Here is a 13613-nt window from a genome sequence, read left to right on the forward strand (position 1 = left end):
ATAGTAATCATAATATTGTACTTCTCTAAATGGAGGACAGAAAATGCTCCTGAGGTATGCAGCAGGGGGATAAGGAATATGTGAAGCAAAATGATGAAGACGTTGCATCTTCAGGGGCAAGTTTAGTTGGTGGCTTTGTGAAATATTTTTGATATTAAAGACAAACATGGGTATCATTGATTAGAATGTAACCTCAGCATTCACTTTAATTAATTAATAAAATAGTTTATTTATTTGTTAGAGAGTGAGCAAGAGAGCATGCGGAGCACAAGCAGGGGGAGTGGCAGGCAGAGGGAAAAGCAGGGTCTCTGCTAAGCAAGGAGTCCAACGTGGGACTTGAACCCAGGACCCTGGGATCATGACCTGAGCTGAAGGCAGACGCTTGACTGACTGAGCCATCCAGGCATCCCTTTTATTTTTTTTTTTAAGATTTTATTTATTTATTTGACAGAGAGAGATCACAAGTAGGTAGAGAGGCAGGCAGAGAGAGAGAGAGAGAGAGAGAGAGAGAGAGAGAGAGAGAAGGAAACAGGCTCCCTGCTCAGCAGAGAGCCGGATGCGGGGCTCGATCCCAAGACCCTGAGATCATGACCTGAGCCGAAGGCAGCGGCTTAACCCACTGAGCCACCCAGGCGCCCTCAGGCATCCCTTTTATATTCAGTTTAAAGACAAGTTGTAAATCTCCAAAATTTTATATTCATAGCGGTAATCCTCCTCCCCTAATTCCTTGGGAGTAGACATTCACTTTCTGCTGGTAGTAAGGATATTTTGGAGGAAAGATTGAGATACACTGTTATAATGTACTTGGCAAGATCACCTTCCATATCTACATGAAGACTCAAAAAGAATATCAAAAAGTGTACCAGGGGGCGCCTGGGTGGCTCAGTGGGTTAAGAAGCTGCCTTCCGCTCAGGTCATGATCTCAGGGTCCTGGGATGGAGTCCCACATCGGGCTCTCTGCTCAGCGGGGAGCCTGCTTCCCTCTCTCTCTCTGCCTGCCTCTCTGTCTACTGTGATCTCTCTCTGTCATAAATAAAAAAAAAATCTTTAAAAAAAAAGTGTACCAGGGGAATAATTTTTGATTTTTAATCATTTGCAAAGTGTGTAAGTCACATGCTCTTGAAGAGAAGACAAATATGAAGTGATTAGTGCCAATTTACAAAAGTTTCCAGTGTACTTTTGAATGAGTTTATTCACTTTCTCACACTTACTGATAGTGAGAAATGTAAAAACAGAAACCGGGGCACCTGGGTGGCTCAGTGGGTTAAAGCCTCTACCTTTGGATCAGGTCATGGTCTCAGGGTCCTGGGATCAAGTCCCACATCAGGCTCTCTGCTCGGCAGGGAGCTTGCTTCCCCCTCTCCCTCTGCCTCCCTCTCTGCCTACTTGTAATCTCGCTGTCAAATAAATAAATAAATAAATAAAATCTTTGAAAAAACAAACAAACAGAAACACTGCTTGTATGGAGATTGGTAATATTTCATAAAATAGTACCATTCTCCATCTGTCTGAAATACACACAAATTCCAAGAAACAACTTTTAAAAAACAAACACTCATGACTTACCTTTCCAAATGATCCCTGCCCTAATACTTTTAAAAGTTCAAATTGGGAAGGATCTGCCTTTTCATGTCCTTCCTTTACATGATGTGTGATTGCAATTTCTTTGATACTGCCTTCTTCCTGTTGAAGCAAATATAAACGGAAAAAAGAGTTAGAGACACTTTGTCCAGCTATAAACCAAGAAACATAAATTAAGCACTATCATATTAGAAATCCTCAAATTATTATTTGGTTTTTCAAAGTAAGCTCCATGTCCAGCGTGGGACTTGAACTTGTGACCCCAAGATCAAAGGTTACATGCTCTACCAACCTAGCCAGCCACACAACCCTGCAAATATACTTTCAAGTTAATGTCAAAGAGAATGATACCAGCCCACTGCATAGACCACTTTAACCTCTACTTAACATTAGCACGGAGTATTTCCAATTCTTCATTCTTCCTACTGGAGATAATTAAAATAGTTTCATGGGGTGAAGGCAGAGGATGTAAAGAAGTCTGAAAACACAACAGAGTAATCTGCTGTGTTCTGACATGTGCTTATATTAGGTAAAACCAATCACACACACACACACACACACACACACACACACACACACACACACACAGTTGTGTTTATTGGGGAGTGGGGTTGAAAAATATTCCAAGGCAAACATGGAGATTTCTACCCTCAGCAAGGCCATTTGGATCTGTATGCTATTCTGTTGGAAATATGTAAGTTACTTTGTTTCTACAACTACTTGAGAACTAAACAGGGAGAAAGAGTTAACTCTAAGACACAAAATGAAAAAAGATTTAACATTGGAATGGAGAATTAGACACAGAAAAAAGTTACTACTCAGCATAATGGAACAACGGAAGGTCTTAGGGTTAAGGTAAGGGTTTTTAGACAGTGGATGTGTCAGTAAACCTGAGGGAAGGCATCAGAAAGGGAGAAAGGTTGAAAATATATGTATGCATACACAGAATTTCAACTACTTATTCACTCTGGGATTAGTAGATAATGTACACCTTATTTAATCAAGAACTATATATTATGTTATAGCCAAAAATTACAATAAAACAAAACCCAACAAAACCAGAAATATATGCCTGTCAATGACCATTTTTCTTTTTCGCCTATGTTATTTTTTCCTAGTGTCTAAGTATTATAGTAGAATCAAAATATGTTGTACAAAAAGAATTCACTGTTTTTATTATTGTTGTTTTCCACATGCATGTTTGAGCTCAATTAACATTTTCTGAGATAGAATGCTGGCTATATATGGAATTACAAAGATTTCTCAAAAAGATACACTGGTCTACTAATATGGCAGGTTCTGAAAATGAGCAGTAAAAGAAAAGCTCTTGTAGGACAAAAAAGGAATCCAGGCCCACTATTTTACTCTGTAAGACAGATGTTTGTAGACTGTGCTAATTAATACTCAAGCAGCTTCAACATTTTGGAGGCTCTCAGAACTGTGGCAACAATGAAACAACCCCTCAATACGGTTTAGTCCTTTATTTTGTAATTTCATGTGTACTATCTCCTTTATTTTTCACAGCCATCTTGTGCAGGTGTTAGGGTAGAATCAAGCATTACTTGACTCTGAGACTCTACCCCCCTTCCTGTGCACCCATTCTCTGCAAATGAGACTGGTTGGTGGGTGTACAAGGGCTTGAGAGTGACAGCTATTTGTACCTATATTAGGAAAGGCAGGAAGCAAATTGCCAAATTCTTTAAAGAAAACTTTCAAAGAATAATGTATGTGTGAAAATGGTAAATCCAGCAAACATTTATTAAGCACCTACCATGTACCAAGCCTGGGTTAGGTGCTTTTTCACCTTTTATATTTCCTGCTTCATAACAAACCTTGTTAGAGAGGGCTGGTAACAACAGGGTGGGGTCTACCTCAGAGCAAGCAAAAACATCTCAGAATTCTCTACAGACTCCCCCATTCATCACTAGAAATTTGACAGATCTTTTAAAGGCCAAATGGTCTGAATACAGTTTAAAGTTTAAAGAGATTAAGTACAGATCAAAAGCCAATAACTGGCAGACTTATGGATCAATTCCAGGTTCTGACTTCTAATGACTTCTAAAACAAGGGTCTTAGCATTACACCATACTGAGACTGTCAGAGGCTTCTGTGGTTCCCCATCCAAGATCAATGACAGGAACATACAAACTTATTCCCTTGATCCTTTTAACTGGCCTGTTTCTCTTGGGTCAGTTAGCTACAGTGATTAGAGAAATGTTTTTGAACTTTTGGTAGCATATCTTCATCAGTTAAAAAAAAAAACTAGCATATACCTAATATTGGGTTTGAAATTATATATACTTTTTGTATTACTGAATTATATACATTATACATGGAAATGAAACTAAAAGGAAGTTCTCCTCTTTCTTTTCTGTAACCCAAAGTGCTGTCACATCTCACTTAAAAGACTAGTAGATTACAAACTTAAACTCAAAAGGCCAAGGTCATGGGTTGGATTCTAGCATGTGCCAGTCAGCCTACTATGGAATAAACTATCTGTTCAAGAGCCTAACTGGAATCTAACAGCCATTTATGCCTTTAAATCATGAGGCTGTGAAGAACTATACTCTATATAACATTCCATATGTCTTATCAGTTTTCTTTTTTGGGTAAGTGGGATGTAATTTTAGGCTGCAATATTGTTTCATCTTTTATTTCATAAGAATACTATAATTAATTGTCACAAAGATGCAACACAGGCAGGGCACGATCACTGAATTATAAAATATTTCACATTTTGCAGCAGTCATACAGGATCAAGTCTTACTCTCATAAGGAGAGCTACAATCAGGTCACGGATCTCAAAATAAACAGCAGTAACTATTCAAGAAAGATTTCATCTTGGATGACTACCTTCCTTTCCTCTCACGTCAAACAAGTTACCAAAAAACAGAATCTGCCTTTGATCCCTTCATTCAACAAACCTATACTAAAACATCTACTATGTATCAAACATGGTAATGGAATGTCCTTTCTCCACCCCACCCCCTACCATTTCCAGTAGCATCACCAGGTAAAATTCCTCATTACGTTTCCTGTGGAAAACTGAAACTAGCTTGGTTACTTGTAATGCCCCTTTGTGCCACTGCCAGTCCACTTCAGCCTCCTGACAAATTCATTTTCTGAAAGGAGAGAGCTCTAGTCATACGACCAGACTGCCCAAAAAATCCTTTGAAGTTTTCCTAAATTAAATGCACTGCTTCCCCTTAGCATGTAAAGCCCTCTACAATAAGGCTGCCAACTTAGTTTTATGGTATTATCTCCCAACATTGCCTTACACATAATCTTTTGTCCACTGGGTTATTTCCTGTTCCTTAAACATTTTGTTTTTAAAATTAAATATGTGCACATGGATGACCAAATCAAATAGTGACAAAATACCCTATGATGAAAAGCAAGTGTCCTCTCACCCCCCTACCTAGGCTTTTTAAAAAAGTTCTTTCTGCACTTACTTTGGTAATTTCTTGGTTTATTAACTTTAAGACAATGCCTGCTGATTTAAAAATAAGATGAAGGATTCACTCATATCTCTTTCATCATCTTCTTCCCCACTATCCACTATTTGATAACTGTATTGCCTTTACATAAATTTCTCATCTTTTCTATTAGTTTTGGATAGAATCCTAACTCCTCACCTCATTTTGTTTTCAAGATTTATTATTTATTTGAGAAACTATGTGTGCAAAGGAGGAGGGGGCACAGGCAGAGGGAGAGAATCTCAAGCAGACTCCCCTCTGAGAACAAAGTCTGATGTGAGGCTCAGTCTCATGACTCTGAGATCATGACCTGAGCTGAAACCAAGAGTTGGACACTTAACCTATTGAGCCACTTAGGTACCCCCTAACTCCTCACTTTATAAAAGGAGGTTAACAGTGCCTGTACGGACACACCTGGGTGGCTCAGTCAGTTAAGTGTCTCTGCCTTTGGTTCAGGTCATGATCCTAGAGTCTTGGAATTGAGTCCCATATTAGGCTCCTTGCTCAGTGGGGAGGTTGCTTCTCCCCCTGCCTGCTGCTGCCCCTGCTTGTGCTATCTGACAAATCAATGAATAAAAAGAATCTTTAACAAAAAATAGTGCCTGTATTTCCCTAACCTGCTAGCTATATTTTTACGTTTTTATTAATATTGAGAAAATTAATTCTCTCCTGTAACCACAACCAAAGCCTTCATATTATCTCTACCGCCTGATTTTAAAAGCAGAAGTCCCATACACCAGCATTCACATTTTTATGACAATACATTGTTTAAATGCAGGCTAGAAAGTACATTAAATTTCCTTTTATACAGGCCTATAACAGTGACTTCCAAGAAAATCTGAGGGGACTTAAAAAACAAAACAAAACAACACTTCATCAAATGCTTAAATTCATGATACATTTTACTTGGAGTTCTATTGGGACCATGAATTTTTTAAAAAGATTTTATTTATTTATTTATTTGACACACAGGAAGAGAGATCACTACTAGGCAGAGAAGTAGGCAGAGAGAGAGGAGGAAGCAGGCTCCCTGCTGAGTGGAGAGCCCAATGTGGGGCTCGATCCCAGGACCCTGAGATCATGACCTGAGCTGAAGGCATAGGCTTAACCCTCTGAGTCACCCAGGCACCCTGGGAACCATGAATTTTTTACATGTTTTTCTTTTTTTCCTGTTTCTAATAGTCCCGTCATTGTTGGGGCGAGGGAAAGGTTAATTTGACCATTAGTCTTAATTTTTCCTTAACCCTTTACCATACTTCCCGTTCTTCTGAGAGCCCTCTCCTACCCCTACCTCCCCCCCCCCCCCAATCAGGAACGATTGTTTTCTAGGTCTTGCTGTACAGCTATTACCTCCAGGTATCTCTTCTGGGCTTTCCTGGTCAAACCCACTATTCTCAGTTTCCCATACCCTTCTCTTTCTTAGATTACTACCATGTTAACTTCCTAAGAAAAGTGATGGGAAAAAAAATTTTCTGAACCTTACATCCGAAGATGTCTTTATTTTGTCTTCACATTTGTATAGTTTGGCTTGGTACCAAATTCTATAGAATATAAACAGTCTGGCCTTGAACACTGACATTAATGGCCCATTGCCCTCTAGCAGCCAGGACTGCTATTGAGACGGGTGATGCTAGCCTGATACACATATTTGGGAAGATGTACTGTTTGCTTTCCAGAAGCTGTAAGAATTTTCTCTGTCCTTGTACTTCTGAAATTCCACACTAGTGAGATAAATATGGGTCTTCTTTCCTTCAGAATGCTAGATGGTTGGTGAGCCTTTACAATTTAAAGACCTAATTCTTTGCCTCTGAGGGAACTCTAACATTTAAAAAAAAAATAATTTCCTTCCATCAGTTTTTCAGGGTTTATCTTTTTGCAACGCTACTAGTTAGGTATTGTATGTCTGGGATTGAATCCTGTATGTCACTTATCTTTTTTCTCCTATTTTCCAAGAGACTTCCTTAGTTTTATTTTCCCACCCTCATACTGAATTTCTTATTCTGGCAAATCTTATTTTAAAATAAATTTGCAAGTGCTCCTTTTGTCAATGTTTCTTTTAAAAAAATAGCAACTTCCTCCACTCCCTACCCTCTTACCCCAAAATGGATGCAATCATTCCAAACCTCTTTAGGATATAAACTAGAATTTCAAAAGTCTTTTTCTACATTGGGCCCAAAAAGTGCAAAGAAGTGTGCATGAAGACGGAGAGAAAAGATCAAGGCCTATGGCCCAAGTTCTAAAGATTTGTCACTATTATATCCTCATCACTTTTTTTTTGTTCCTTCCAAGTTTAAAATTTTAACTAGTCACATTAGCAAGCTACCTTTTATCTACGTTTATGTTATAATACGGTCATAGCAGTATCATAAGCAAAACACCCTTGGCTGGTCTCTCAATGCTCAGATTGTGCTTAATGTCACCAGTTTCTCCAAGTTATGGGACCATGGTATTTTAGAAATGAAAATGAGGTTCAACTAAGATATAATACTAATTCTTGGGCAATCTTGGACAACAGGTAGAAAAGCAACAATGTGCTCTTCTAGCTCATATCTAGAATCTAATGAGATGGATGAAGAGAGGAATATCAAATTTCCAAAGGCACTGATAATCGAAGTACAGGGATTTGCATGTGACAAACATATCATGTGAATAAATCACCTGTTACTGAAATAAAACTGTTATATGAAATTTTACATAATGAAAACACAGAATTACAGTTTGTAAAATTGAGTTTTTGCCTATAAGCGCACAGTAAAGTAACTATAATTTTATGGAAGAAGAATTTTGTCAGTGAAGTCAAGCACAGATTTAATTTATACCATTGTCCCCTTGTGGGGTTCACGTATTTTTATATTCTCTAGTATATTTTAAATTATACATGGATATATGTCCATTAATCATCATAAAAAAGTATACTGTGTATTCTAAAAGCTGGTCTCCATCATAACCCTGTATCATCTGTCTACACCCCCATCACTTTCAGATATTTGCCACCCCCAGCCTAGAGATGTTCAATACCCTCAAGCTATGTATGGGAATTCATCCATTCATCCATTTAAACATTTATTTATTGAGTACCTCATATATCCAAGCATTCTTCTAGATGCCTGAGATATACAATAAATGAAACAGATGAAAATCTCTGGCATTTTGGGGAGAAACCAAACAATAATAGGTACATTCATGTTAGAACAAGATAAATACCATGGGGAAAAGATACTAAGTTGGGTAAGAGCGATCAGGGAAGTGCATGGATGAAAAGGAGAGCTTGCAATTTTAAATAAAACCATCATTGCAGGTTTTACTGAAAAAGTGCTATTTGAGTAAGACCAGAAAGATGAGACGGAGTCAACCATCTGGGGAAGAGTGTTTCAAGCAGAGACAAGCCAGTGCAAAGGCCAATGTGGGAACACACATGGAGACCAGTGTTTGGATCAGAGAGGACTAAAAGAACAGGTCCATGTGGGGCTAACTTCAGGGAGACTATGGTGCTTCTGCTTCTTCCGAATTGCCTGGTCCTAATGGAAATGTTTCTGATCTATAACATATTCTCTTAGGCCCATTCCTTTTTGTTAGAAGGCAATTCAGATTATGAGCCATGTAATGGGCTAGATGTTAGAGATACTAAGATAAAGAAGAGTCTCTGCCCTTTAGGAATTTACTTAGGGTTTCAAAGATTTATTACTGGATAAATATTGTTGATATGTGGCCCATGATAGAAAAAACAAGGTCAATTCAGTTAACAAACACATAATTTTAGAAATTCTATAAAGGATGTCATTTTAGACATCACAGAAAAATGGTAAAAGAAAATTCATGGACAGGTGGATCTTCTGGTGTTCCTCCAGTCACACAGAAAGCCACCTCAATTGTTTTCCAGAAGCATCAAAAGATCTGTAGGTTCCTTCTAAAATGATCCTTAAGATTTGCCCTTTAATGGGAAAAAAATTAATGTTTCCTTTTTTAAGTTTAGAGGAAAAAGATATAATTTTGTTCTTAAAATGTGAAAGTATTAAAGAGAAGGAACAGAAAGTGATGCTGTCTATTTAAGACACAAAACCCAATATTGTAACATACTACCATTAAGTAAACAAACTGTGTGATATTAATTGATTTTAAAGAATGATTCAACTTTTGGCATTATGCCCTGACTTGTATACATAATTTCCTTTTTCCTGCCCTCCCTTGGGTCAGGAAGTGTGTTCTTAAGGCATTTGTATTTTCTAAATTGTTTTGAATGTCAGAAAATATGGATGAAACTTGAAGTAAATTATTTAAATGCTCCTTGGTAAAAACTAATAAATAAATCTTTACTGTCGATATGTAACTGTTTTTTGGCCTAACATAAAGAAGATGTTACAAATAAAAAATGTATACTTCATTTGCCTCTTGAATGTAATTCAAAATTCAAGTATTAATCTCTATACAGAAACCTGAGGTTCTATAATATAGTTTTTAATTTTAAAAAGATATTAAGGAGGGCACGTATTGCATGGAGCACTGGGTGTGGTACGTAAACAATGAATCCTGGAACACGGAAAAAATAAAATTAAAAAAAAAAAGATATGTTAAATTTTTAGATGACTGATAAACATAAAAATTTGACTGTGATACATAATTAGGCTGTTTATCCAAGTCATGCTGAAAAAAAAAAAAATTAAGGTATTCTAGATTACAACTTGACCAAATCCAATTTACTTATTTGCTAATGGATGATAAATATGTTCAGCATTTTTCATTAAACCAAGATCTCTAAGAGTATTCCAAGCCAGCTTCTTCTATGTTTGAGAAAATAGCATTGCTGTTCTCCAGACTAATATTCCTAATCACTGCTGCAGAGGAGCAGTTTTCTCCCAATCGGGAATCCCAAACAAAAAATTAAGTTCTCTTTGGAGAACAGCAGAATAGCACAATTTTCACAGCAAAATATCAAGTTAATTTGGCAGAACTTAAATGAAACAAAATGCAAATTATCATTTGCTAAGCACATTTTAACAAAGTAATACTTTGAAAACTGTGTCTACTCTAAGTTAGATGAAATTACTTAAAGTTACTTAAATACAGCTGATTAAAAACTTCAAAGTTTGAAAGGAACCAATTTCAACAAAAGTCTAACTTTAAGGTCTTGACTATTTAAAAATAATATATTCTCTAACCCATCAAAATATTGCTTACATTATAGTAATCTCCTAACTATCAATGAGTTCACAATTTTCTTCATGCCTGGTTTAATACCGAAACCTACTGTCATCTGTTTTATTATAAAAAATTATAAACATGAGCAAAATAAAAAACTATTCTACCACTAAAAAGCCAATGTAAAAATAAGTTTACAAAATATACAATTGAAACGAATAATACACATAGGTGGCTTACTTTTAGCAAACATAAATATTATCCTTTAAAAGCTCTTTAAAAACTGGTTTTGAATTTTGAAAACCTTCTTAAAAGAACATATAAAACAAAATAATTGTTTAATTAGTATAATTATACTGAGCTCCAACTAAAACATTTTAGTTTTTACAGAAGTTGAACAAAGCTTACCTGTATAGAGCGAACACGAAAAGACAAAAATTTAAACATGGCTATGAAACCATGATGGTCATAAAAGAATTTCTGACTGTAAAACTTAGGTTGGAAAGGGAAGGCCAAGCCCCTGCAAAGTTTTCTCCTACCAGCTGTTCCGGCAATTAGAAAATTTCCTGTCAGGCGGGACCTGAAATGCTAGAAAAAGAGGCCTGACAATTTTCCTGTGGTAAAAGAAAGGAGAAACGTAATGGCGAGGGCACTATGTAGCTAGCTGATAGGTAGGGAGGCCAGAACAGGAAACCAAAACAGATTTGCTGATAGCAAAATCCTGTTGAAATGTTCTTAACTCCTGGTTCCTAGCAATCCAGACGATTTTTACAACTAGTGAAATGAACATTATTTTATTTTAGAATCCTGAGGAATGCCAGTATTTCTTAACTATATGACTCTTTAAAAACAAATGAAACTAGTCAGCACTATTAAAATAATAAGTCATTGATGCACATGTGGAATTTTACCCTTTGTAATGTTTATACACATACACTCTAACGGATAGTCTCAAGACTATTTTAAGGTTATATATAGACAAGTCATGGGTGTTCCCTGTCAATGAGGCATTGTTTCGTAACTATGGGAAGAAAATGACTATATGCATGTGATAGAAGGACAAATTCTTCCTGTCTTAAATGGAAGTAAATTATATTTAAATTCACACTGTTTATAGGCATCAATTATTGGCCAGGTTAAAGACTTCAAGGTCCAGAGCTAAAAATCCTAGTCGATAAAATCTAAATTAGAAGAAAGACCAACCCCTGGGTTATTAGTGAGCAAACGGAACACTTACTGATATAAGCCAAACTGGAAAAGGAGAGGTTAAGTTACTGGATAATCCCTTACTCCATTTCATTCTCTAACAGCCTCTAGAAGTTCTTCTAAGGTATTTTTATTTTGGAAAATAGTTTTAAAAATATGCCAATAATCAGAATATGATCACTGAGATAGTGGCATTTAAACAAAACCCAAGGACAGAAACATCGAGAGCTGTGGGAAAATGCTCTACTTGATGTGCATTTAATTAACCTATGCGGAACCAACATCAATCATTAATATATATATAACCTATACAAATTTAATAAAATAACTGAATTTTCAAAACCTGAAGACAATTATCGTATGATTTCACTCATATGTGGAATTTAAGAAACAGAACAGATGAACACAGGGGAAGGGAGGAAAAAATAAAATAAGATGAAATCAGAGAGGAAGACAAACCGTAAGAGACTCTTAACTAGAGGAAACAAACTGAGGGTTGCTGGAGGGGAGATGGGTGGAGGGATGGGGTAAATGGGTGATGGGCATTAAGGAGGGCATTAGATGTAATGAGCCCTGCGTGTTATATGCAACTGATGAATCACTAAACTCCACCTCTGAAACTAGTAATACACTACATGTTGGGCACCTGGGTGGCTCAGTGGGTTAAGCCGCTGCCTTCGGCTCAGGTCATGATCTCGGGGTCCTGGGATCGAGTCCCGCATCGGGCTCTCTGCTCGGCAGGGAGCCTGTTTCCTCCTCCTCTCTCTCTCTGCCTGCCTCTCTACCTACTTGTGATCTCTCTCCGTCAAATAAATAAATAAAATCTTAAAAAAAAAAATAATACACTACATGTTAATGAAAAAACAACAACAACAACAAAAAAAACAAACACAAAACCTGAAAAGTCTTGTGAAAACACCAGAAATGGTCAGCTAGTTTTCTGGATGAAGGAACCACAGTCAAGGCAGGCACATATTTGATAATGGAGTTATCTATAATGAGAGCTCAGTTCAGCACTACTTTATGGAGCAAACATTGAAGTATCCATTAGGTGTTACACGTGCCATAGGAAACGCCAAGGCTCTTCTCGCCCTATCAAATTTTTGCAGCTATGTTCTATAATCTTCTATATATGTTCTTACTGCATTTACCTTTTATGGCAAAGTTTTATAAGTGACCTAACAAAAGTTGAAGAATAAAAACAAAATTGCTCAATTTAAAAAATTATCTTACTTAACCAGGTACATTAGAATCTCCCGGGACCCAAATAAATGTCCAAGATAAAATTTTGAATTCTGCTAGGGAATTGTGCAGTCCTCTTGATTAAAAATGCATGCCTCAATTTTTCAGTAAGGAAAGCACGTAAGAAAATTTCCATCAGAACATGAACCTGCCCATCTCCCAGAAGGAATTATTTAAGTCTCCTTATAATGCAGCATGGTTAGGACGACCACCTAACATAAAAACTGCAGTCTGAACATGAGATGCCTTTTAAGACTGTCAAGAGGCAGCAAATAGCATGGTTACTGTGCAACTGATCAGAAGATGTACAAAACAAAATAGGATGTCTCTGTATACAGCACTCATCAACTTTATTCAAGTAATATTTAAGAAGCAACCAAATAACCTTTTTTGAATTTGAAGATTAGTTTAAATTGGCTTTAAAGACTACTGATGCTCAGGTTAACATTCATATTTTGTTGTGTGCTGTGCTTTTTAATAAAAGCACTAAGAAAATGAATCAATATTTCAGATACCAAAACCTAAAATAAGTCTCCTTGAGATGAAATGATACCTAAATTAAAACAGTGTGGTACTACTGTGTAAAAGATAAACAGAGGGACAGAAAAGAATAAAAGGATAAATGTTGACATTTTACATCTGACAGAGATGTTAGGACATTTGGGTACTCGTCTGGGAAAGGCAGAAGTCACAAAGGAAAATATTGGTATAGATTTGATTATAAAATTCAAAAACTTCTCTGTATCAAAAGGCATCATAAATAAAGTTAAAAAGATTAGTTCACATGATTGGAATCCCTTATAATCATATTACAACTCACCACTAAGCAACAGCTTTTTTTGGGTGTTAGTTATCTCCTAACCAAAACTGAAAGCGCTTAAAGCCCTTTGGTACATTGCTTAAGACACTGATTACTGTTTAAGTTCATGCCACTGCCTCTACCAGATTAATCTTCAGAGCAGGCACCATACT

The 13613-nt window shown here is 36.7% G+C and overlaps 1 protein-coding gene across 7 annotated transcripts in view; it reads right to left on the bottom strand.

Annotated features, from left to right (window-relative positions):
- The window catches only part of RPS6KA3 (ribosomal protein S6 kinase A3), a 116857-nt gene that overhangs the window by 57272 nt on the left and 45972 nt on the right, over window positions 1-13613 (bottom strand). For 6 of the 7 annotated variants that reach the window (XM_059158694.1, XM_059158695.1, XM_059158692.1 and 3 more), the window contains one exon: window positions 1567-1683. In XM_059158694.1, the coding sequence (XP_059014677.1) occupies window positions 1567-1683 (117 nt within the window). Of the gene's footprint in view, window positions 1-1566; window positions 1684-10601; window positions 10742-13613 lie in introns of those variants that run through there. The other variant, XM_059158693.1, reaches the window with a different exon arrangement.

Source organism: Mustela lutreola, chromosome X, assembly GCF_030435805.1.
Source record: "Mustela lutreola isolate mMusLut2 chromosome X, mMusLut2.pri, whole genome shotgun sequence".
Lineage (NCBI taxonomy): Eukaryota > Metazoa > Chordata > Mammalia > Carnivora > Mustelidae > Mustela > Mustela lutreola.